Source organism: Dermochelys coriacea, chromosome 3, assembly GCF_009764565.3.
Source record: "Dermochelys coriacea isolate rDerCor1 chromosome 3, rDerCor1.pri.v4, whole genome shotgun sequence".
Classification (NCBI taxonomy): domain Eukaryota; kingdom Metazoa; phylum Chordata; order Testudines; family Dermochelyidae; genus Dermochelys; species Dermochelys coriacea.
In genome coordinates, this window is record NC_050070.1 from 211,362,090 (window position 1) to 211,383,624 (window position 21,535).

General features: G+C 60.0%; 1 protein-coding gene across 3 annotated transcripts in view; it reads right to left on the reverse strand.

Annotated features, from left to right (window-relative positions):
* Positions 1-16,924, reverse strand: part of MRPS5 (mitochondrial ribosomal protein S5) — a 107,923-nt gene extending 90,999 nt beyond the window's left edge. The window contains exon 1 of one of the 3 annotated variants that reach the window (XM_043512212.1): positions 16,777-16,924. In XM_043512212.1, coding sequence (XP_043368147.1) covers positions 16,777-16,789 — 13 coding nt within the window. In that variant the 5' untranslated portion in view covers positions 16,790-16,924. Of the gene's footprint in view, positions 1-9,395; positions 9,776-16,776 lie in introns of those variants that run through there. The other 2 variants (XM_038397820.2, XM_043512213.1) reach the window with 2 other exon arrangements.
* Between the last annotated feature and the right edge of the window lie 4,611 nt (positions 16,925-21,535).

The window sequence follows — 21,535 nt, forward strand, 5'->3', positions numbered from 1 at the left end:
TAGAGAAGATGTCTCCTCAGCCACTCGTAATGAAACACGGATGAAGGCTAAGGAGCTGATCCTTCAAGGCAGGGTGCACATGTACAGCGTGCCATAGCAGTCAATAGGGCTCCACCTGTATGGATTACTTCCAGCATCAGGACTCAAAGATTTCAGCCCCAGTAATGAAAGGTTGAGAAAACAGGTAAAAACACAGGACCGAATTAAAACAGTGGCGGGCACTTCTCTATGTCGGTTACTCAAACAGTGCAAGTCTGGAAGAACTCTGGAGTGCACACCAACTAAGCTGGAATACAGGTGGGCACAGTACTGGGCCGCAGGTGGACAGTGCAGGCACACTGTGGGCGCAGTGCTGGGGCATAGGTGGGCACTGCTGTGGCACAGGGAGGCACTGTGCTGGGGTGAAGCATTGAGGCACAGGCAGGCACCGCTGGGGCGCAGGGCTGGGGCGCACGCGGGCAGGACTGGGGCACACACGGGCAGGACTGGGGCGCAGGGCTGGCACTGTGCTGGGGCAGGCTGGGGCACACACAGGCAGGGTTGGGGGGCAGATGGGCAGAAGAACAGAGCTGGGGGGCAGGGCTGGGGCACAGGCGGGCAGGGCTGGGGCATTAGGGCAGGAGGGCACTAGGATGGTCAGGGGAGGGCTGGGGCACTAGTGCGGGAGGGCACTAGGACGGGCAGGGCAGAACTGGGGTACTAGGGCAGGCGGGCAGTGCAGGGGCACTAAGGTGGGCAGGGCTGGGGCGCAGGACAGGCGGGCAGGGCAGGCAGGCATGGCAGGCGAGCAGGACGGGTGAACAGGCGGGCAGGGCTGGGGCACTAGGACGGGCAAGGCAGGCAGGCAGGGCGGAGGCACTAGGGCGGGCAGGGTGGGGGAACAGGACAGGTGGGCACTAGGACAGGCAGGGCGGGGCTGGAGCACAAGCAGGCAAGGCTGGGGCACTAGGACGGGCAAGGCAGGGCTGGGGCACAGGCAGGCAGGGCTGGGGCACAGACAGGCAGGGCTGGAGTGCTGGGACGGGCAGGGCAGGGCTGGGGCGCTGGGATGGGCAGGGCAGGGCACAGGCGAGCAAGGGAGGGCAGGGGCACTAGGGCAGGGCTGGGGCACTGGGACGGGCAGGACAGGGCTGGGCACAGGTGGGCAAGGGAGGGCAGGGGCACTAGGGCAGGGCTGGGGCACTGGGACGGGGCTGGGCTGGGCACAGGCGAGCAGGGCAGGGCAGGGCAGGGCTGGGCTGGGCACAGGCGGGCAGGGCTGGGCTGGGCACAGGCGGGCAGGGCTGGGCACAGGCGGGCAGGGCTGGGCTGGGCAGGGCTGGGCACAGGCGGGCAGGGCAGGGCAGGGCTGGGCACAGGCGGGCAGGGCAGGGCTGGGCACAGGTGGGCAGGGCACAGGCGGGCAAGGGAGGGCAGGGGCACTAGGGCAGGGCTGGGGCACTAGGACGGGCAGGGGCACTGGGACGGGCACAGGTGGGCAAGGGAGGGCAGACGCACTAGGACGGGCAGGGCAGGGCTGGGGCACTGGGACGGGCAGGGCTGGGCACAGGAGGGCGGGGCAGGGCTGGGCACAGGAGGGCGGGGCAGGGCTGGGCACAGGAGGGCAGGGCTGGGCACAGGCGGGCAGGGCAGGGCACAGGCGGGCACAGGCGGGCAGGGCTAGGCACAAGCAGGCAGGGCTGGGAAGGGCAGGGACGGGCAGGGCTGAGAAGGGCAGGGCTGGGCACAGGCAGGCAGGGCAGGGCTGGGCACAGGCGGGCAGGGCAGGACTGGGGTGCTGGGACGGGCAGGGCAGGGCTGGGGTGCTGGGGCGGGCAGGGCACAGGCAGGCAGGGCAGGGCTGGGCACAGGCAGGCAGGGCAGGGCACAGGAGGGCAGGGCTGGGCACAGGCGGACAGGGCTGGGCACAGGCGGGCACAGGCGGACAGGGCTGGGCACAGGCGGGCACAGGCATGCAGGGCTGGGCAAAGGCGGGCACAGGCATGCAGGGCTGGGCAAAGGCGGGCACAGGCATGCAGGGCTGGGGCATAGGTGGGCAGGGAAGGGCAGGGCTGGGCACTGGTGGGCAGGGCAGGGCTGGGCTGGGCACTGGCGGGCAGGGCTGGGCCGGGCACTGGCAGGCTGGGCACAGGCGGGCAGGGCAGGGCTGGGCACAGGCGGGCAGGGCAGGGCTGGGCACTGGGACGGGCAGGGCAGGGCTGGGCACTGGGACGGGCAGGGCAGGGCTGGGCTGGGCACTGGGACGGGCAGGGCTGGGCACAGGCGGGCAGGGCAGGGCTGGGCACAGGCGGGCAGGGCAGGGCTGGGCACAGGCGGGCAGGGCAGGGCTGGGCACAGGCGGGCAGGGCAGGGCACAGGCAGGCACAGGCAGACAGGGCTAGGCACAGGCGGGCAGGGCTGGGATGGGCAGGGACGGGCAGGGCTGGGCACAGGCGGGCAGGGATGGGAAGGGCTGGGCAGGGCTGGGGCACAGGAGGGCAGGGCAGGGCTGGGCACAGGCTGGCAGGGCTGGGCACAGGCTGGCAGGGCAGGGCTGGGGCACTGGGGCAGGCAGGGCAGGGCTGGGCACAGGCGGGCAGGGCTGGGATGGGCAGGGACGGGCAGGGCTGGGATGGGCAGGGACGGGCAGGGCTGGGCACAGGCGGGCAGGGATGGGAAGGGCAGGGCAGGGCTGGGCACAGGCGGGCAGGGCAGGGCTGGGAACAGGCGGGCAGGGCAGGGCTGGGAACAGGCGGGCAGGGCAGGGCTGGGGTGCTGGGACGGGCAGGGCAGGGCTGGGCACAGGCGGGCAGGGCAGGGCAAGGGCACTGGGGCGGGCAGGGCAGGGCTGGGCACAGGCGGGCAGGGCAGGGCTGGGCACAGGCGGGCAGGGCACAGGCAGGCACAGGCGGACAGGGCTGGGCACAGGCGGACAGGACTGGGCACAGGCGGGCACAGGCATGCAGGGCTGGGCAAAGGCGAGCAAGGGAGGGCAGGGGCACTAGGGCAGGGCTGGGGCACTAGGACGGGCAGGGGCACTGGGACGGGCACAGGTGGGCAAGGGAGGGCAGATGCACTAGGACGGGCAGGGCAGGGCTGGGGCACTGGGACGGGCAGGGCTGGGCACAGGAGGGCAGGGCTGGGCTGGGCACAGGCTGGCAGGGCTGGGCACAGGCGGGCAGGGCTGGGCAGGGCACAGGCCGGCACAGGCGGGCAGGGCTAGGCACAGGCGGGCAGGGCTGGGAAGGGCAGGGACGGGCAGGGCTGGGCACAGGCGGGCAGGGATGGGAAGGGAAGGGCAGGGCTGGGCACAGGCGGGCAGGGCAGGGCTGGGCACAGGCGGGCAGGGCAGGGCTGGGGTGCTGGGACGGGCAGGGCAGGGGCACTGGGGCGGGCAGGGCAGGGCTGGGCACAGGCAGGCAGGGCAGGGCTGGGCACAGGCAGGCAGGGCAGGGCACAGGCTGGCACTGGCGGACAGGGCTGGGCACAGGCGGACAGGGCTGGGCACAGGCGGGCACAGGCATGCAGGGCTGGGCAAAGGTGGGCACAGGCATGCAGGGCTGGGCAAAGGCGGGCACAGGCATGCAGGGCTGGGGCACAGGTGGGCAGGGAAGGGCAGGGCAGGGCACTGGTGGGCAGGGCAGGGCTGGGCCGGGCACAGGCGGGCAGGGCTGGGCCGGGCACTGGCGGGCAGGGCTGGGCCGGGCACTGGCGGGCAGGGCACAGGCGGGCAGGGCAGGGCTGGGCACTGGGACGGGCAGGGCAGGGCTGGGCACTGGGACGGGCAGGGCTGGGCACAGGCGGGCAGGGCTGGGCACAGGCGGGCAGGGCTGGGGCACTGGGGCAGGCAGGGCAGGGCTGGGCACAGGCGGGCAGGGCTGGGGCACTGGGGCAGGCAGGGCAGGGCTGGGCACAGGCGGGCAGGGCTGGGCACAGGCGGGCAGGGCTAGGCACAGGCGGGCAGGGATGGGAAGAGCAGGGCAGGGATGGGAAGAGCAGGGCAGGGCTGGGGCAATGGGATGGGCAGGGCTGGGCACAGGAGGGCAGGGCAGGGCTGGGCACAGGAGGGCAGGGCAGGGCTGGGGCACTGGGGCGGGCAGGGCAGGGCTGGGCACAGGTGGGCAGGGCAGGGCTGGGGCACTGGGGCGGGCAGGGCAGGGCTGGGGCACTGGGGCGGGCAGGGCAGGGCTGGGGCACTGGGGCGGGCAGGGCAGGGCACAGGAGGGCAGGGCAGGGCACAGGAGGGCACTGGCAGACAGGGCTGGGCACAGGCGGACAGGGCTGGGCACAGGCGGGCACAGGCATGCAGGGCTGGGCACAGGCGGGCAGGGCTGGGGCACAGGTGAGCAGGGAAGGGCAGGGCTGGGCACTGGTGGGCAGGGCTGGGCCGGGCACTGGCGGGCTGGGCACAGGCGGGCAGGGCAGGGCTGGGCACTGGGACGGGCAGGGCTGGGCTGGGCACTGGGGCGGGCAGGGTTTGGCTGGGGCACTGGGGCGGGCAGGGCTGGGCACAGGAGGGCAAGGCTGGGCACAGGAGGGCAGGGCAGGGCTGGGCACAGGCGGGCAGGGCAGGGGCACTGGGGCGGGCAGGGCAGGGCTGGGCACAGGCGGGCAGGGCAGGGCTGGGCACAGGTGGGCAGGGCAGGGCACAGGCAGGGACAGGCGGACAGGGCTAGGCACAGGCGGGCAGGGCTGGGATGGGCAGGGACGGGCAGGGCTGGGCACAGGCGGGCAGGGATGGGAAGGGCAGGGCAGGGCTGGGGCACTGGGACGGGCAGGGCTGGGCACAGGAGGGCAGGGCAGGGTTGGGCACAGGCGGGCAGGGCAGGGCTGGGCACAGGCGGACACAGGCATGCAGGGCTGGGCAAAGGCGGGCACAGGCATGCAGGGCTGGGGCACAGGTGGGCAGGGCAGGGCCGGGCACTGGCGGGCAGGGCTGGGCCAGGCACTGGCGGGCTGGGCACAGGCGGGCAGGGCAGGGCTGGGCACAGGCGGGCAGGGCAGGGCTGGGCACTGGGACGGGCAGGGCAGGGCTGGGCTGGGCACTGGGACGGGCAGGGCTGGGCACAGGCGGGCAGGGCTGGGCTGGGGCACTGGGATGGGCAGGGCTGGGCTGGGGCACTGGGACGGGCAGGGCTGGGCACAGGCGGGCAGGGCTGGGCACAGGCGGGCAGGGCAGGGCACAGGCGGGCACAGGCGGACAGGGCTAGGCACAGGCGGGCAGGGCTGGGATGGGCAGGGACGGGCAGGGCTGGGCACAGGCGGGCAGAGATGGGAAGGGCAGGGCTGGGGGACTGGGACGGGCAGGGCTGGGCACAGGAGGGCAGGGCAGGGCTGGGCACAGGAGGGCACGCCAGGGCTGGGCACAGGGGCGGGCAGGGCAGGGCTGGGCACAGGGGCGGGCAGGGCAGGGCTGGGCACAGGGGCGGGCAGGGCTGGCCTGGGGCACTGGGACGGGCAGGGCTGGGCACAGGCGGGCAGGGCTGGGCACAGGCGGGCACAGGCGGACAGGGCTAGGCACAGGTGAGCAGGGCTGGGATGGGCAGGGACGGGCAGGGCTGGGCACAGGCGGGCAGGGATGGGAAGGGCAGGGCAGGGCTGTGGCACTGAGACGGGCACGGCTGGGCACAGGAGGGCAGGGCAGGGCTGGGCACAGGAGGGCAGGGCTGGGCTGGGGCACTGGGGCAGGCAGGGCAGGGCTGGGCACAGGCGGGCAGGGCAGGGCACAGGCAGGCACAGGCGGACAGGGCTAGGCACAGGCAGGCAGGGCTGGGATGGGCAGGGACGGGCAGGGCTGGGCACAGGCGGGCAGGAATGGGAAGGGCAGGGCAGGGCTGGGCACAGGCAGGCAGGGCAGGGCTGGGGTGCTGGGACGGGCAGGGCAGGGCTGGGGTGCTGGGACGGGCAGGGCAGGGCTGGGCACAGGCGGGCAGGGCAGGGGCACTGGGGCGGGCAGGGCAGGGCTGGGCACAGGCGGGCAGGGCTGGGCACAGGCGGGCACAGGCATGCAGGGCTGGGCAAAGGCGGGCACGGCATGCAGGGCTGGGCTGGGCACTGGTGGGCAGGGCAGGGCTGGGCACTGGCGGGCAGGGCTGGGCCGGGCACTGGCGGGCAGGGCACAGGCGGGCAGGGCTGGGCCGGGCACTGGCGGGCAGGGCACAGGCGGGCAGGGCAGGGCTGGGTACAGGCGGGCAGGGCTGGGCACTGGGACGGGCAGGGGTGGGCTGGGGCGCTGGGACGGGCAGGGCTGGGCTGGGCACAGGCGGGCTGGGCACAGGCGGGCAGGGCTGGGCCGGGCTGGGCACAGGCGGGCAGGGACGGGCCGGGCACAGGCGGGCAGGGACGGGCAGGGCTGGGATGGGCACAGGCGGGCAGGGACGGGCAGGGCTGGGACGGGCAGGGCTGGGCACTGGGACGGGCATTGACGGGCCGGGCACAGGCGGGCAGGGACGGGCCGGGCAGGGCTGGGCACAGGCAGGCAGGGCAGGGCTGGGACGGGCAGGGACGGGCCGGGCTGGGCTGGGACGGGCCGGGCTGGGACGGGCAGGGCTGGGCACAGGCTGGGATGGGCAGGGACTGGCCGGGGACAGGCGGGCAGGGCAGGGACGGGCCGGGCTGGGCACAGGCGGGGAGGGCCGGGCACAGGCGGGCAGGGCAGGGCTGGGACGGGCAGGGACTGGCCGGGGACAGGCGGGCAGGGCAGGGACGGGCCGGGCTGGGCACAGGCGGGCAGGGCAGGGCTGGGACGGGCTGGGACGGGCTGGGCACAGGCGGGCAGGGCAGGGACTGGCCGGGGACAGGCGGGCAGGGCAGGGACGGGCCGGGCTGGGCACAGGCGGGGAGGGCAGGGCTGGGACGGGCTGGGACGGGCCGGGCACAGGCGGGCAGGGCAGGGCTGGGACGGGCTGGGACGGGCAGGGCTGGGCACAGGCGGGCAGGGCAGGGACGGGCAGGGACTGGCCGGGGACAGGCGGGCAGGGCAGGGACGGGCCGGGCTGGGCACAGGCGGGCAGGGCAGGGACGGGCCGGGGACAGGCGGGCAGGGCAGGGACGGGCCGGGCTGGGCACAGGCGGGCAGGGCAGGGCTGGGACGGGCAGGGACGGGCCGGGCACAGGCGGGCAGGGCAGGGACGGGCTGGGACGGGACGGGCCGGGCACAGGCGGGGAGGGCAGGGCTGGGACGGGCAGGGCTGGGCACAGGCGGGGAGGGCAGGGACTGGCCGGGGACAGGCGGGCAGGGCTGGGACGGGCTGGGACGGGCCGGGCACAGGCGGGCAGGGCCGGGCTGGGACGGGCAGGGCTGGGCACAGGCGGGCAGGGCAGGGACGGGCCGGGCTGGGCACAGGCGGGCAGGGCAGGGACGGGCCGGGCTGGGCACAGGCGGGCAGGGCAGGGACGGGCTGGGACGGGCTGGGACGGGCAGGGCTGGGCACAGGCGGGCAGGGCAGGGACGGGCCAGGCACAGGCGGGCAGGGACGGGCCGGGCAGGGCTGGGCACTGGGACGGGCATTGACGGGCTGGGCACTGGGACGGGCAGGGACGGGCCGGGCTGGGCTGGGACGGGCAGGGCTGGGCACAGGCGGGCAGGGCAGGGCTGGGACGGGCAGGGCTGGGCACAGGGGGGCAGGGCAGGGACTGGCCGGGGACAGGCGGGCAGGGCAGGGACGGGCCGGGCTGGGCACAGGCGGGGAGGGCAGGGCTGGGACGGGCTGGGACGGGCCGGGCACAGGCGGGCAGGGCAGGGACGGGCCGGGCACAGGCGAGCAGGGCAGGGACGGGCCGGGCAGGGCTGGGCACTGGGACGGGCATTGACGGGCTGGGCACTGGGACGGGCAGGGACGGGCTGGGCTGGGACGGGCTGGGACGGGCAGGGCTGGGCACAGGCGGGCAGGGCAGGGCTGGGACGGGCAGGGCTGGGCACAGGCGGGCAGGGCAGGGACTGGCCGGGGACAGGCGGGCAGGGCAAGTACGGGCCGGGCTGGGCACAGGCGGGGAGGGCAGGGCTGGGACGGGCTGGGACGGGCAGGGCTGGGCACAGGCGGGCAGGGCAGGGCAGGGCTGGGACGGGCTGGGACGGGCAGGGCTGGGCACAGGGGGGCAGGGCTGGGACTGGCCGGGGACAGGCGGGCAGGGCAGGGACGGGCCGGGCTGGGCACAGGCGGGGAGGGCAGGGCTGGGACGGGCAGGGACGGGCAGGGCTGGGCACAGGCGGGCAGGGCAGGGACGGGCAGGGACTGGCCGGGGACAGGCGGGCAGGGCAGGGACGGGCCGGGCTGGGCACAGGCGGGGAGGGCAGGGCTGGGACTGGCCGGGTACAGGCGGGCAGGGCAGGGACGGGCCGGGCTGGGCACAGGCGGGCAGGGCAGGGCTGGGACGGGCTGGGACGGGCTGGGCACAGGCGGGCAGGGCAGGGACTGGCCGGGGACAGGCGGGCAGGGCAGGGACGGGCCGGGCTGGGCACAGGCGGGGAGGGCAGGGCTGGGACGGGCTGGGACGGGCCGGGCACAGGCGGGCAGGGCAGGGCTGGGACGGGCTGGGACGGGCAGGGCTGGGCACAGGCGGGCAGGGCAGGGACGGGCAGGGACTGGCCGGGGACAGGCGGGCAGGGCAGGGACGGGCCGGGCTGGGCACAGGCGGGGAGGGCAGGGCTGGGACTGGCCGGGTACAGGCGGGCAGGGCAGGGACGGGCCGGGCACAGGCGGGCAGGGCAGGGATGGGCTGGGACGGGACGGGCACAGGCGGGGAGGGCAGGGCTGGGACTGGCCGGGTACAGGCGGGCAGGGCAGGGACGGGCCGGGCTGGGCACAGGCGGGCAGGGCAGGGCTGGGACGGGCTGGGACGGGCTGGGCACAGACGGGCAGGGCAGGGACTGGCCGGGGACAGGCGGGCAGGGCAGGGACGGGCCGGGCTGGGCACAGGCGGGGAGGGCAGGGCTGGGACGGGCTGGGACGGGCTGGGCACAGGCGGGCAGGGCAGGGACGGGCAGGGCTGGGCACAGGCGGGCAGGGCAGGGCTGGGACGGGCAGGGACGGGCCGGGCACAGGCGGGCAGGGCAGGGACGGGCTGGGACGGGACGGGCCGGGCACAGGCGGGGAGGGCAGGGACGGGCAGGGCTGGGCACAGGCGGGCGAAGCGCAGCGCACCCAGCCGCGGTCACGTACACGGCAGGCCCGTTGCACCCCTAGCAGGATCCGGGCAGGATCCGCCCCGCAGCCGCTGGGGACAGGCCGCCGCTGGCCGCGCTCGGCCCGGGACACCGAGAACCCGCAGGGCAGCGACGCGCCGGGGCAGCCCCCAGGCAGGGCCCGATCCCCGAGCCACGCACCGACACCGGCTCCGCGCTCGGGCGGCCTGTGCGGGTAACGCCGGGCAGGGAGCCGCTGCCATCCCGCCAGGGCGCGGCCCGAGGGCCTCACCTCGCCACACAGCTCTCAGGGCACCAGAGCCACACAGCCAGCTCGCCGCCATCTCCCGCCCGGCTCCCGCCCCTCTCGGCCACCGTACTTAGTGGCCTACCCAGTGCCTGACAGGAGACACCCCTCGGCGGGAGGGGGAAGCTGATGTGTGTCGCCGCGCACTGTGCCCCCGACCGGGGAAAGACAAAGGGGTTAAACAACGGCCCGCCTCCTCCCCTGACAGTGCCCGCAGGAGGGCTACAGGCAGCGGGAAGGACAGCCCTATTTGGGGGCCTTGCATCAGGACCCCACCAGCCCCGCACAGAGGACGGTTAAGCTGCTTCCACGCGACTCTCGCAGGCGCCGGCTCAACCACGTGACTCCACGGCTTGCCGCGGGAAGACGGTGCGGGCGGAGGCACGGTCAGCCCCGCCCCCGGGCTCTCATTGGGCCTCGCCGTGGGCGAGGGGCGGGGCCGGCTCCGCGCCCGCCCCCGGGCTCTCATGGGGGCGGGGCTGCGCTCTGTGCCCCTGGCTCCCGGATGGGCTCTGTGGTACCCGGGGCCTAGGGATCCTGCCAGGACCCGCCCGCGCCGCCCCCCGGGCCAGAGCTGCCCCGCCGTCAACCACCTTCCTGCTCCCAGCGCTTCAGCGGATCTCCAGCTGCTGGGCTCAGGCCCCGGGGGCCCGGGAGTCAGGAGCGGGCTCGCCCCCGCCCCCGCCATTCCTCTGAAATCAGCAGCAGTTGGGCGCCTAAATAACTTGGAGGATCTGGGTCCAAAACCTTGAATTTGACTCACTGGTCTATGGGAAGGGAGCACAGCGCGTGCAGGACAGCTTTGAAGCGTGTGCAGTCGCCCTTGTTGCTCAAGTCAGGGGAGGCTGCTTTCCTTCCTCCTGGGGCCTTCCTGGTGGCTTCACGCCCAGCTGTAGGGCATTGCTGCCCTTCAGACAGGAGGTGACAAAGGCCTGTGCGTAACCGTACAGAGTCTCCTCGCTAAGCGGAGACAGCAGAAAGTGTTAATCACAAATGCGGACTTTAGGGTGAGCAAAGGAATCTAGGTTTCAGAGTAGCAGCCGTGTTAGTCTGTATTCGCAAAAAGAAAAGGAGGACTTGTGGCACCTTAGAGACTAACAAATTTATTAGAGCATAAGCTTTCGTGAGCTACAGCTCACTTAAGGAATCTAGGGAGCGTCTTAAACTATGGGCTGAACTGACTACTTTGAGGTTTGCACCTGCAGAGAAGAAAGGTTGTGATGAAATGCAGAAGAGAAAACTCAGATGCTAAGAAATACAGAAATACCCACAAAAATAAAAATCCAGAAAATACAGAAATTTAGTAATCCAGAAATCACACAAGGAAATCTAGACATCTAGGAGAGAAATCAAAGAAAACCAAAAGACACTAAGAAATCCAGAAAAGAAACCCAGCATGAGAAATGCAGTATGAGCTCAGCAATAGTCAGTTGCAGCAGTTTTTCTTGGGTCTTATCTAATCAAATTAAATAAAGAGATTATTCTGGGGACTTAACATTTCGTGTGATCACTAATGCTCACTATGCCTGTCCTGTTCCTACTGAAGTCAGTGGCACAATTCTCATTAAGAAAAGGAGTACTTGTGGCATCTTCATTGGCTGAAGTGAGCTGTAGCTCACAAAAGCTTATCTCAAATAAATTTGTTAGTCTCTAAGGTGCTACAAGTACTCCTTTTCTTTTTGCGAATACAGACTAACAGGGCTGCTACTCTGAAACAATTCTCATTGACTTCAGTGGAGCACCATTTTACCCACAGTGATTGTTCATCCTGCACTGATTTGAACTGTCTCTGAGTCTATTGGGACATCATTGTGGCTTTTGTTAGGATAGCTATGTGTATTTTATATGTTAAAGAAATTTTTAAAAGCGGAATTAGTTCCTGCTTTTTCAGATACATTTTTCTGCTAGGAAAATTGAGCTGAAGTTGTTCAGATCAGACACTTTCCATACTGCTTTTCCTAGCTGATAATCAATGCATTTATCAGTCAAGATCCCATTAATAAAAGGCATTTTCCCTATACAGAGCTACTCATTAGTTACATGAGAGATGTGATAAATAGTAATAAATAATTTTAGTGAACGTTTTAGTGAATAGAAACAGATGCCTTGAAGATTATCTGGAATGTACCAAACAACCACTCATTCCATTATTTATCAGTGCTCTATGCAATGAGTAGCATGATGATTGCTTTATGTGTTGGGGAAAATATTGAAAAAGTACAAGAAAAATTTCTTGCAGAGCAGTGACATCATATAGGCTGGTAGAAAACTGATGGAAGACATTAATATAAACAGGATTTCTATCCATCTTGGGACTTTTAATGTGCCCATGCTTATAGTATCTAGATGCCAATACTTCAGTCCTTAAATATTTACAATGCAGGTGAAAATAAAATAATTTCTGCTGAGCAAATTTGTATCAGATATTATCCCCTCTGTACTTCTGTTATTCATTTTGATATATAAAATTAATTTCCCTCTGATTAATAGTGCCCAGGATAGCCAACTGGGAAATCCACTTGTTATACATAATTTAGTTACAGGATAAAAATAAATTGCCTGTTACAAAGTAGTTATATTACAGGCGGCACGCAAAGGCGGCACGCAAGCTGATTTTCAGTGGCGCTCACAGTGTCGGTGTCTTGGCCACTGGTCCCGGGGGCTCCGCTGCTGGCCTGGGGTACCAGCTGCTGGTCTGCTGCCAGCTGGGGTTCCGTCTGCCGGCCCCGCTCAGCCCGCTGCTGGCCCGGGGGGGCCCTGGCCCCCAGCCCGGGGCTCTGCTGCTGCCCCCAGCTGTGGCCCACTGGCCCTGGCCCAGGGTAGAGAGGGGTGCAGATGGGGGTGCTGAGCTGCGCCCCTACCTTAAAAATTGTTCCAGCGCCACTGTACTGGGATATTTTTAAGTCCCGATTTGGTGCTTATATCACTTTCGCATCACGTGAAACAGCGCACTGCGTTTGATGTTGAGATTAGAATGTACATGCAAGAACTGGAATCAGAATTTTCTGACATATTTCAAGATTTCCAGTGATTTGGCCCAATGCTGCTTTTTATAATTAAGCCTGAAAAGTTCAACTAACTAAAGTGACTTGGATTAGTCTGTATTTCAGTGGATGGGTGTTGAACATTTCAAAATGCAGCTCATTCAGTTAAAAAGTTCAGAATTGTGGGCATCAAAGTTTGGAGATCTGCGGAGTTCACTTAAAGCTACCGAGAGAGATCATGGGGCCTCTATTCTGACCTGCTGGATGTCCCTGCGAGTGAAATTTAATTGTTTGAAGAAAATTGGGTTTGCAGTGCTTTCAACATTTGGATCCACATACCTGTATGAACAGGCATTTCACACACGAAATCTGTCAACTGGCTCCAAGAGGGACAGAGAACAACTGATCACTCAGAAGCTTGTGTGCAGCTTAAAGTATCCAAATACGTGCCAGACATTGGAAAACTCAGCAAGGAAAAGCAAGGGCAAGGATCACACTAAACTGAAAAGATCTGCATTTTAATTTAATTTTAAATGAAGCTTAAACATTTTAAAAGCCTTATTTACTTTATATACAACAATAGTTTAGTTATATTACAGACTTATAGAAAGAGACCTTCTAAAAACATTAAAATGTATTCCTGGCACACGAAAACTTAAATTAGAGTGAATAAATGAAGAATCGGCACACCACTTCTGAAAGGTTGCCGACCCATTATAACACAAAATCTTGCCGCTTGCACAATGGGTGGTCAACTACTCTGCACCTTGTTGCTACAACTGTGATGTCAGGAACGTAGAGGTGACTATATTTTGTCCTTTGTGAAGGAGAATTACCATATATTGCTTTGCTAGCTGGTATCTTGTTGTCACACTATAGATCAGCGATGGGCAAACTACGGCCCGCAGCCACAGCCGGCCCACGGGACTGTCCTGCCCTTCCCCTGAGCTCCTGGCTGGGGAGGCTAGTCCCTGGCCCCTCCCCTGCAACCTCAGCGCGCCGCCAGTGGGGGAGGGGGCTGCACTGCAGGGGCAGGGGAGAGCAGGAAGGGAGGCTTGTCTGCAGCCTCAGGGAGCAGGCAGGTGGTGCGGCTGGCGGGAGCACCGCGAATGTGGGCAGAGGACTCAGGAGGAGCACTGGGCGGCTGCGCAGCCGGCTGGAGAGAAGCGGCGCTCGGAAGGGGAAAAAGCGTTGCTTCTCTCCGGCTGCCCCTGCTCCTCCCGAGTCCTCTGCCCATGTTCGCAGGGCTGCATTCTGAAAGAGGGGGCTGGATAGGGGTCAGGGAGCGGGGCGGTTGGGTCCCAGGGGAGGTAGTTAGGGGCAGGGGGTCCCAGGAGGGGACCGTCAGGGGACAAGGAATGGGGGGGGGGAGCAGATTGTGCTCCCCTAACCCTGTCTTCCCTACCTGGCCCCCTATACAGTTTTGGAACCCCCATGCGGCCCTCAGACCAAAAAGTTTGCCCACCCCTGCTATAGATTGTATGTGAAAATAAATAAATAATAAATAATAATAATAATAATAATGGAGGAAGAGCATTGTTCAGCTCGGAAATCCAGTTCCTTGAACGGTCCTCTGTATATTCAGCTCCAAGATGCAACTTTAAAAGGAGCAGACTCTCTCTCTTAGGAGAATTATTAGTAAAGTGAATATTTCTGCTTCCGTAGTGCAACAGCATTTTCCTTATCAACGGAACAAGTACAGGCACAGGCAACAACCAGGTAAGCTCCCCACACCTCGTCCTACCACAAGGTTACAGCTTAGACATGGAGGGAGGACAGCTATGTCGTGAAAGGCTAGTCCTTTCTCCATGCGTGTGCTTGTAGGATCATCACCGGAACACATTGCTATCCACAGGTTTGGGTCCTTGCCTGAGACAAGGCAAAGTGTAGCAGCACATTTGTGGATTCTTAAGCTCTCACAAAACTCACAGCAGGCAGGTACACCCACCCACTGCTGGACTGTTTTAACATGACTCAAGGGCCCTGCATGGAAGGGCAGAATGGTTTTCAATTGCAGTAGCTAAATCGAGTTAGCTTAGCATGCTTGAAAAGCCCCCTCGGGACATGAGGCTAATGTATATGAAGCCATGCTTTAGCCTAGGGCAGTGGTTCCCAAACTGGGGTTCATGAACCCCTGGGGGTTTGCAAAATGTTACAGGGGGTTCTTGGGAAAAAAATTCCTTCATGGCTGTCCCTAGGGACCCCGGGCAGCACAGGGCCAGCAGCACGGAGCTCCTGGACTTCTAAGAGCTAAGCAGATCAAAGCAGGCATATCTATATCACACTGAAGAGATTTAAACATCAAGACTCCTTATAAGAAATGGAGGTGGATATTTTTTGCTGTTTTTAAAATTAACTAGGCAGCTAGTATTGTTTGTAAAATTATTATGAAGAACACGTTTAAGCTTTGTTGTAACATGCGTTGTTTGCCTGGACTGCTCAAGATCTGAATGCTTGTGTAGGAGGAACTCTTTGAGTTGGCTTCTTAAACACCTTCATGCTGTTTCACATCTGATACTCCTTGATGAAACCTAGGAGCCTTGTCTTATAACAGGCTTATTCAAAGTGATACAAGCTACGAAAGTGAGATCTTGGAAGCGCATTGCCATTTTCATAAATAAAAATACTGTAATGATAAATAATAATAAATAGTGTGTAATAAGCATTTCATAAAAACAAATTTTGTATTTCCAAGGTCACTGCTTTTATAATTTATACTCAGGTAAAGGAGGAAAATCCCTGGAAATATTCATTTTTAGGAGGGGGTTTGTGAGACTTAACATTTCAGTGAAAGGGGTTCACAGGTTGTTAAAGTTTGGGAATCACTGGCTAGGGGAAAGGTTAGGTTCATCTGGCTAATCCTGCAGAACCACATCTGGGGGATGGGGAGCAGTATAATTTGTTCCATTTCATGTCCATATAAATGGACAAGAGTAGAAGTATAGCTTCTATCCCTGGGGAGGCCTGCTGAACACTCTGATGCAGTCAGGGCAGGGCGGTGCGGGGGGGATCCTGAGAAGCATTCAGTCCCCATTATAAGAACAGAATCTCCAACATGGGGAGCATGGGGAACTTGTGATTATTATAGGGAAGTCAGAGAAGCTCAATGTGCCTGCACTCTCTCATCCATGACCACCCAATTATTGTTCCCCCACTCCCCAAATACCTGTCCACCTCCATTCATGTCTCTTGGCTTCAGGAATGTCAGCCTCTTATTGGTCTAACTGGGCTGATTAACTTTCTGTTCATCAGACCAGTCAACTGCAGGACATTGACTGGATGAGAGCCACCTCCAAACATCAAAAGGTGGGGCTGTGGAAGGAGAGAGAAGATTTGCAGTCAGAGCTCTCTGATATGCAGAGACACCTGTAAGGCACAAAGAGAGAAGCTGGGGATGTTTGGCACCAACCCTATCTCCAGCCTTTTGTCTGGTGAATATTGAAACAGTGTTAGCACAATTATGTTATCAGCTATTTATTTTCAGTAGCCTGATAGATGGAAATTCAGTTACAGTTGATGACCTGACAGTATGAAAAACTAGATCAGTTACAGTAGGGTTGTTGTCTGGGAATACAACTTTTGCAGGTTAGTTTGATCTAATTTTTTTTAGCATGAAAATTGAATTGCTATACCAATTTAAAATAGTATTAATGATTGATGTGTGAATTGTATTACTCACAACAGTGTGTGATAATGGAGTTAGAAAAACATTCAAAGACAGCCTGTTTTTCCATTGAAGGATGAAGAGTGGAATTTGTAATGCCAGCACACACAATATTCAGTGTAATTTGGATTAGGTTTTTGTATTTCTTAACTCAAATGTTTCTCTCTGCTCTTTGTTCTGGCAATATGGCAATTTTTTGACACCTGCTGAGCATTAATGCTCATTTGTATTGTATATTGTCTGTAAATCTGTATGTTGTTTTAAAGCTATTTCCTGAAGAACACTTTTCTGTTATAATAATTGTATTGCAAACTAGATGCATTATGCTGTCTTTGTTTTTCCTTAATAGCAGTTTAAGATGTGCATGAAGGAATGGCATCTCTAAACTAGGGCTTGGGCTAACATCTACTCCTATTGACTCCAACAGGCTTTGGATCAGGCCCTTAGGACTTTAGATGGGGGATGAGGGAAAGTTTTATTTCTTTCTTCCTATGGAAAGTTGCTGGATCGAGCAGGAATGCTTTGAAAGTTTGTTGGTTTTTGTTTCCACATCAGTTTTTCTTGACTCTTTTTCATTGCCATAAAGCGTTATAGAATGGCTCAATAGATAAACATTAGGGTTACTATCTAGGAAAGAAATTTAGGGGTCTTGTAACATCTAAGCACTGCTCTCAACATCAAGGCAAAGGCAAGGGAAGGAGGCAGATTCCATGCTTACCAATGCTGAGCATTCCATTTAGAGCATTGTTGCAGGTTTGGAAGAAGGTTCCATCCGTCAGTGTGAGCTGGTGACCCTCCAATGACTGAAACTCGGCTACCTCTGCTCCAGCAGCACTGCTGATAAATTGTTCTTTAATACCTTCCTAAAAATCTAATCAAAGTGACAGGGACATTTTTAGTAGATATAATATAGTTACGTGGGACCATGTGGCACTAGGGTTGCCAGTTTTGATTGGACGTATTCCTGGAGGTTTCATCACATGACAATCTTTAATTAAAGATTAATTTTTAATTTCTGGAGACCAGGGCAGTCCTGGAGCTCTGGCAACTCTATGTGGCACCATCAATTTTTAAGCAGAAATCCCACATAGATTTCAGTGGGGAGTTCTGTTGGGGGGTGGGGGGAATAATCAGTGGCACAGTATGGCCACTGAACTGGACTGTTATCAAGATACTATAGCTAATAGTGGATGGTTTCCTGTGAAAACTAATGGCATTTTAGTGGCCACAGGTTATCAGGACCTTGGTTATAGCCACTGCTAAAGCAATAGTATTAGCGAGTACTGTATTGCTTGTGATGCTTAGACATGAAACTTGTGTAATTCTTTGCAGCTATTTAGAATTTCAGGGTTTTTCGGAAAAAAAATATGTTTTTTTCCCCCCCTCCTTCTTGTATTCTGGCAAAAATTCCAGAGGGCTGATTATGTTCTACTGACCTACACAGCATTCCCCCCATATTCTGTTAAATACGGTATTTTTCACATTCTGTTTGGAACAGTTGTGTAGGGTTGCTGTCTGCCCCTAGATAGATGCCACCTTCCCACTCAGAGGTGAATGCATTTCACTGGTGGGTGAATGGATCCCTGTATGTTTAGAGGGCAAGCCCTGTAAATTAGTAAAGCCCTGGTCCTACAAAAAGCATCCACCAAGCCAGACACATGCCTGTGCCAAATCCGAATTTTATATTATCTCTTACTTCCCCTGGGACTCAGCTTGAGCCAATAGTGCCAGAGAGCTGGGGGGGGGGCGCGGCAGAGGGGCTGTGTAAGTGTCACTCAATGTCATTCTGGCACCTACAATGAAAGAAAGAAGAAGGTGGTGGTCAGAGCTGATTAACATCCTACTTTGTGTCCCCAGATCCAGCCCAACCAAAAGGTCCCCCCGGATCCACCCTGACAACAAAGTGATTTCAGCTCAGACAGGTTTTCTATCTGTGGCGGATACATACACTTCAGGGAATGCTAAGAAGTGGTTAGAAAACAGGTCTTTCATGTCACAATTTTTAAAGACATTGACATCCGTCATGCACATGACAACATTCTATCTTAGGATTTATACTGCTGCCTGCCACGAGAGTGTCCGAGTGCCTTCCATACAAACTCAAAAGCAATAGGGAAGTCCCTAGTGAACTTCATGGAGTCTCTGGTGCTTCTGTGTGTTTGGTGTATAACCTCTTGTTGGGTGGGGTTGTTTTGTTTTTGGATTGGTTTCAGGATTTTGTTTTTTACAGATGGGGAAGCATTTGGGTAGATGGAGAAGTCAGCATTGTGTCATTCTGACGACCGTGCAATCAGCACTGCATGCCATAAACACGGGAGAAATCAGAGATTTGTATCCAACACCCTGGAAGGGTTTGTATTTGCTTTCCTGTGTTTCCCCCAGAAAAGGAAGAAGCCCTGTCTGTATATTCTGTTTCTCTGCAGGTGGTTGGGGGGGGGGGGGGAAAGGTGTAACACCTTGTGTGTTAGTATCAGTGCACTTGCTGGGTCTCAGCCGGGTCCAGTCTTTGCAGAATCCTTGACTCCTCGCAGCCCTTCCCTGGAGCACAGCGGTAAGAGGACAGGGTGCTCGAGTCTCTCAGCGCTGTGGCGGAGGAGGAAACATCACCAGGGAAGTCTCTGTTCCAGCTTTCTGGTTTCCGAGGGTGGCTCCAGCCCTGCGGATCCCTAGGACTTACCACGCGAAGGAAAGCCATTTGACAGTGCAGGACCCTTGGTGCCAGGGCTCCTGCACTTTCCCCCTACAGCATCCCTTCCTGGTGGAGGAACCCAGGGGAGGTCCTTTTTCAGATCTTGAGGAACTACTTGAGTTCCTGGTCCAGAGCTGCCAGAGTTGGCCTCAGCACCACATGGGATGGGCTTTGAAGCTACTCTGAGCAGCTTGCAAAAACAAGGGAGCAGCAGCTTTCCGGGGTTCACATTCCCCCACCCTACAGCAGAGTTCTAAGCCTGGAGCAGTTTCTTGCAGAGTTGCTTTCTGTACCGTCTGTTCTTTAACATTCTCACTAGTCAGCCATAGTTGGGGGGGTTCCCCATCAACTTCTGGATGGTCAGTCAGGAGGTATGGCCAGCAGCTCAGGGAGAAGGAAGTCCCGAGAACAGCCTGGGTATGAGCCTGCCTTCTAGGAAGAGGATTTGGGTGTAAGCAACTAAGCTACAGAGATCCCTCCCTCAGAAAGTCAGACTAACTCCAGCTCTTTGGCGAAGCACAGATGGGATCTCCTGTTACTCAGGGTACAGTGAAAACACAAACTCTGCAGAGTGAAGGAAATCAAACAAACAATTCCAAGCAGTTCCCCAGCCACTGGGGAAGCAGCATAGACAGGAAAGAGAATTTCTCTCAGCTCCAGAAGCAGTCTTGAACCACACTGGCTCTTTCCCTTTCTGGTGTGCATTAGCAGAGCTGCATTACCTCCCTCCCTGCAGGGATCCAAGCCAGACTTAATCCCATTAATGAAGGAAAAAAGATGCAAAGCAGTTTTGCAGATACCCTAGCCAGGCTTCCCACTGTCACCCACCAAGAGCTTCTCATGAGAAAGCAAAATATGATCTCCATGGAAACTCAGACACCACCAAAAAGCAAATGTCAGACAGACATCCTTAAAGAGGCAGTACAGTGCCACTGGAAAAAGACTAAGGAGGAAGCAGCATAAGCCCACCCTCCTTTGTGTAGCGACTGAGAACTGTATTTAACAATTAATAAAACTCTGGTACTCCTCTGCTCCTTTAGAGGATTATGTAACAGATGTTTTTTTCTGATTCAAAGAAAGGGAGCAAAACTATAAAAGAACGAAGTCACTAGGTCCTATTTTCAATCCAGGTAATCACACCACACTGAGCATCGTAGTACCTGCTGTATTTTCCATCATGAAAGTGTCCCACAGCCTTGTGATGGCTTGCTCAGCTTCAGCTTTATGCTGCAGTCTCTTGCAGGGGGAAAGAGCATGCATGAGAGCACCCCACTGAGGACACGTGTGAGAGCAAGGTGACCATGTCAGCCAATTGCATTTCCTGTCTGATATACTGTCAGCAGAGACACAGCATGATCCCATAGATAGCACACTGAGCTGGGAGTCAGGAGATCTGGGTTCAGCTTCTGGCTTCTGCAACTGACTTGCTTGGCACATCACCCATCTCTGTGCTTGTCAACAATTCCTCGCAAGCACCCCTTGCAGCTGGGCACCCTAACACCAGGGTTACCACCCCACTTCCCACTCAGGCCCCTAAGGACGCCATGACAAATCCTGTTGACACAATAAAACCCTTGCTTGGGGATAATTTGTATAAAAACTTAGTGCAAAGAGTCCACAGCAAGAGCCTCAAAACATCCTGTCCATCTATCACACCCAGCGCATATAATCTTCAGTATGCAGTCTGTCACCAGAGCACCATGGTGCTCAAACTTTTATTCCACTGACCACTTGAAAATTGCTGAGGGTCTTAGTGGACCACTTAATGATCTTTCCAAATGTTGTTTGTACCATTAGCTAAATATTGTAGAGCTCTTTGGATAAAAACACTATATAAAAAAACCCCAATCTTAATACTAATTAACTTTTTTTATTTTACAAATAAAAGCACACAACTCATGTTTTAATATCAGTAGTCCTCCCTTTCTAATGTGATGGATGTGCCCTTTCTCCCCCGCCGCAGCAGCCCCCAAACTGGACTGGGAAGGAGTGTGTGTGTGTGGGGGGGGGGTCTTTCCATCTCTCCCCCACTGTGACAGCCCCTGAGCTGGGGCTGGGAAAGGGGGGGGTGTTTCTCCCCAGCAGCCGCAGCCCTGGAGCTGGGGAAAGTCACTTTTTCTCTGGCCGCCACAGCCCTGCACATGCCATGCCTGCGTGGCTCCACTAATTAGGTGGATGGCCCTTTATTCTCTCATGTGTGGCAGCCCAGACACACAGCTTAGAGAGAACTATCCACGGACCACCTGAATGGAGCTCACAAACCACAGTTTGAGAGCCTCTGCTATAGCATATATCACACTCCAGCATCTTCAACCCCCCAGCTCTTCTCCAATCCTCTCCTGGCCTTTTATCAGGACACCCAGCCCAGCCCAGCCCCTCCACCTGGAGCACATCCCTGCCCTTCCCAGCAGGAACCCCCCAGCTGCTCTGCTGGGGGTTCTTCCTCAGACAGGGAGCACCCCTCACTCCTGGTGTGCCTCTCCGCTCAGTCCAGTGGATCCTGCCCCTCAGCCCACTCCAGCTCTCCAGTGTGGAGAGGACAGCGATAAGTCACTCCTGCATTTAGCCCTCTCTGTCTTGGAAGCCAGCAGGCAACTCTCTCTGCTGCTCTCAACTCAACCCAACCGAACCCTAGCCCTCCAGCTTAGGGAGGTCACCCCACAAACCCCTGACTTAACTTCTACCTTTCCCAGGGGCCTCCTCCTTGCTCAGGCTCCCTGATCCTGTATAGCCCCAGGTGCTACCAGCCCTGCCCTCTTAATTAGCCAAATTGTGGGCACCTCTCCTG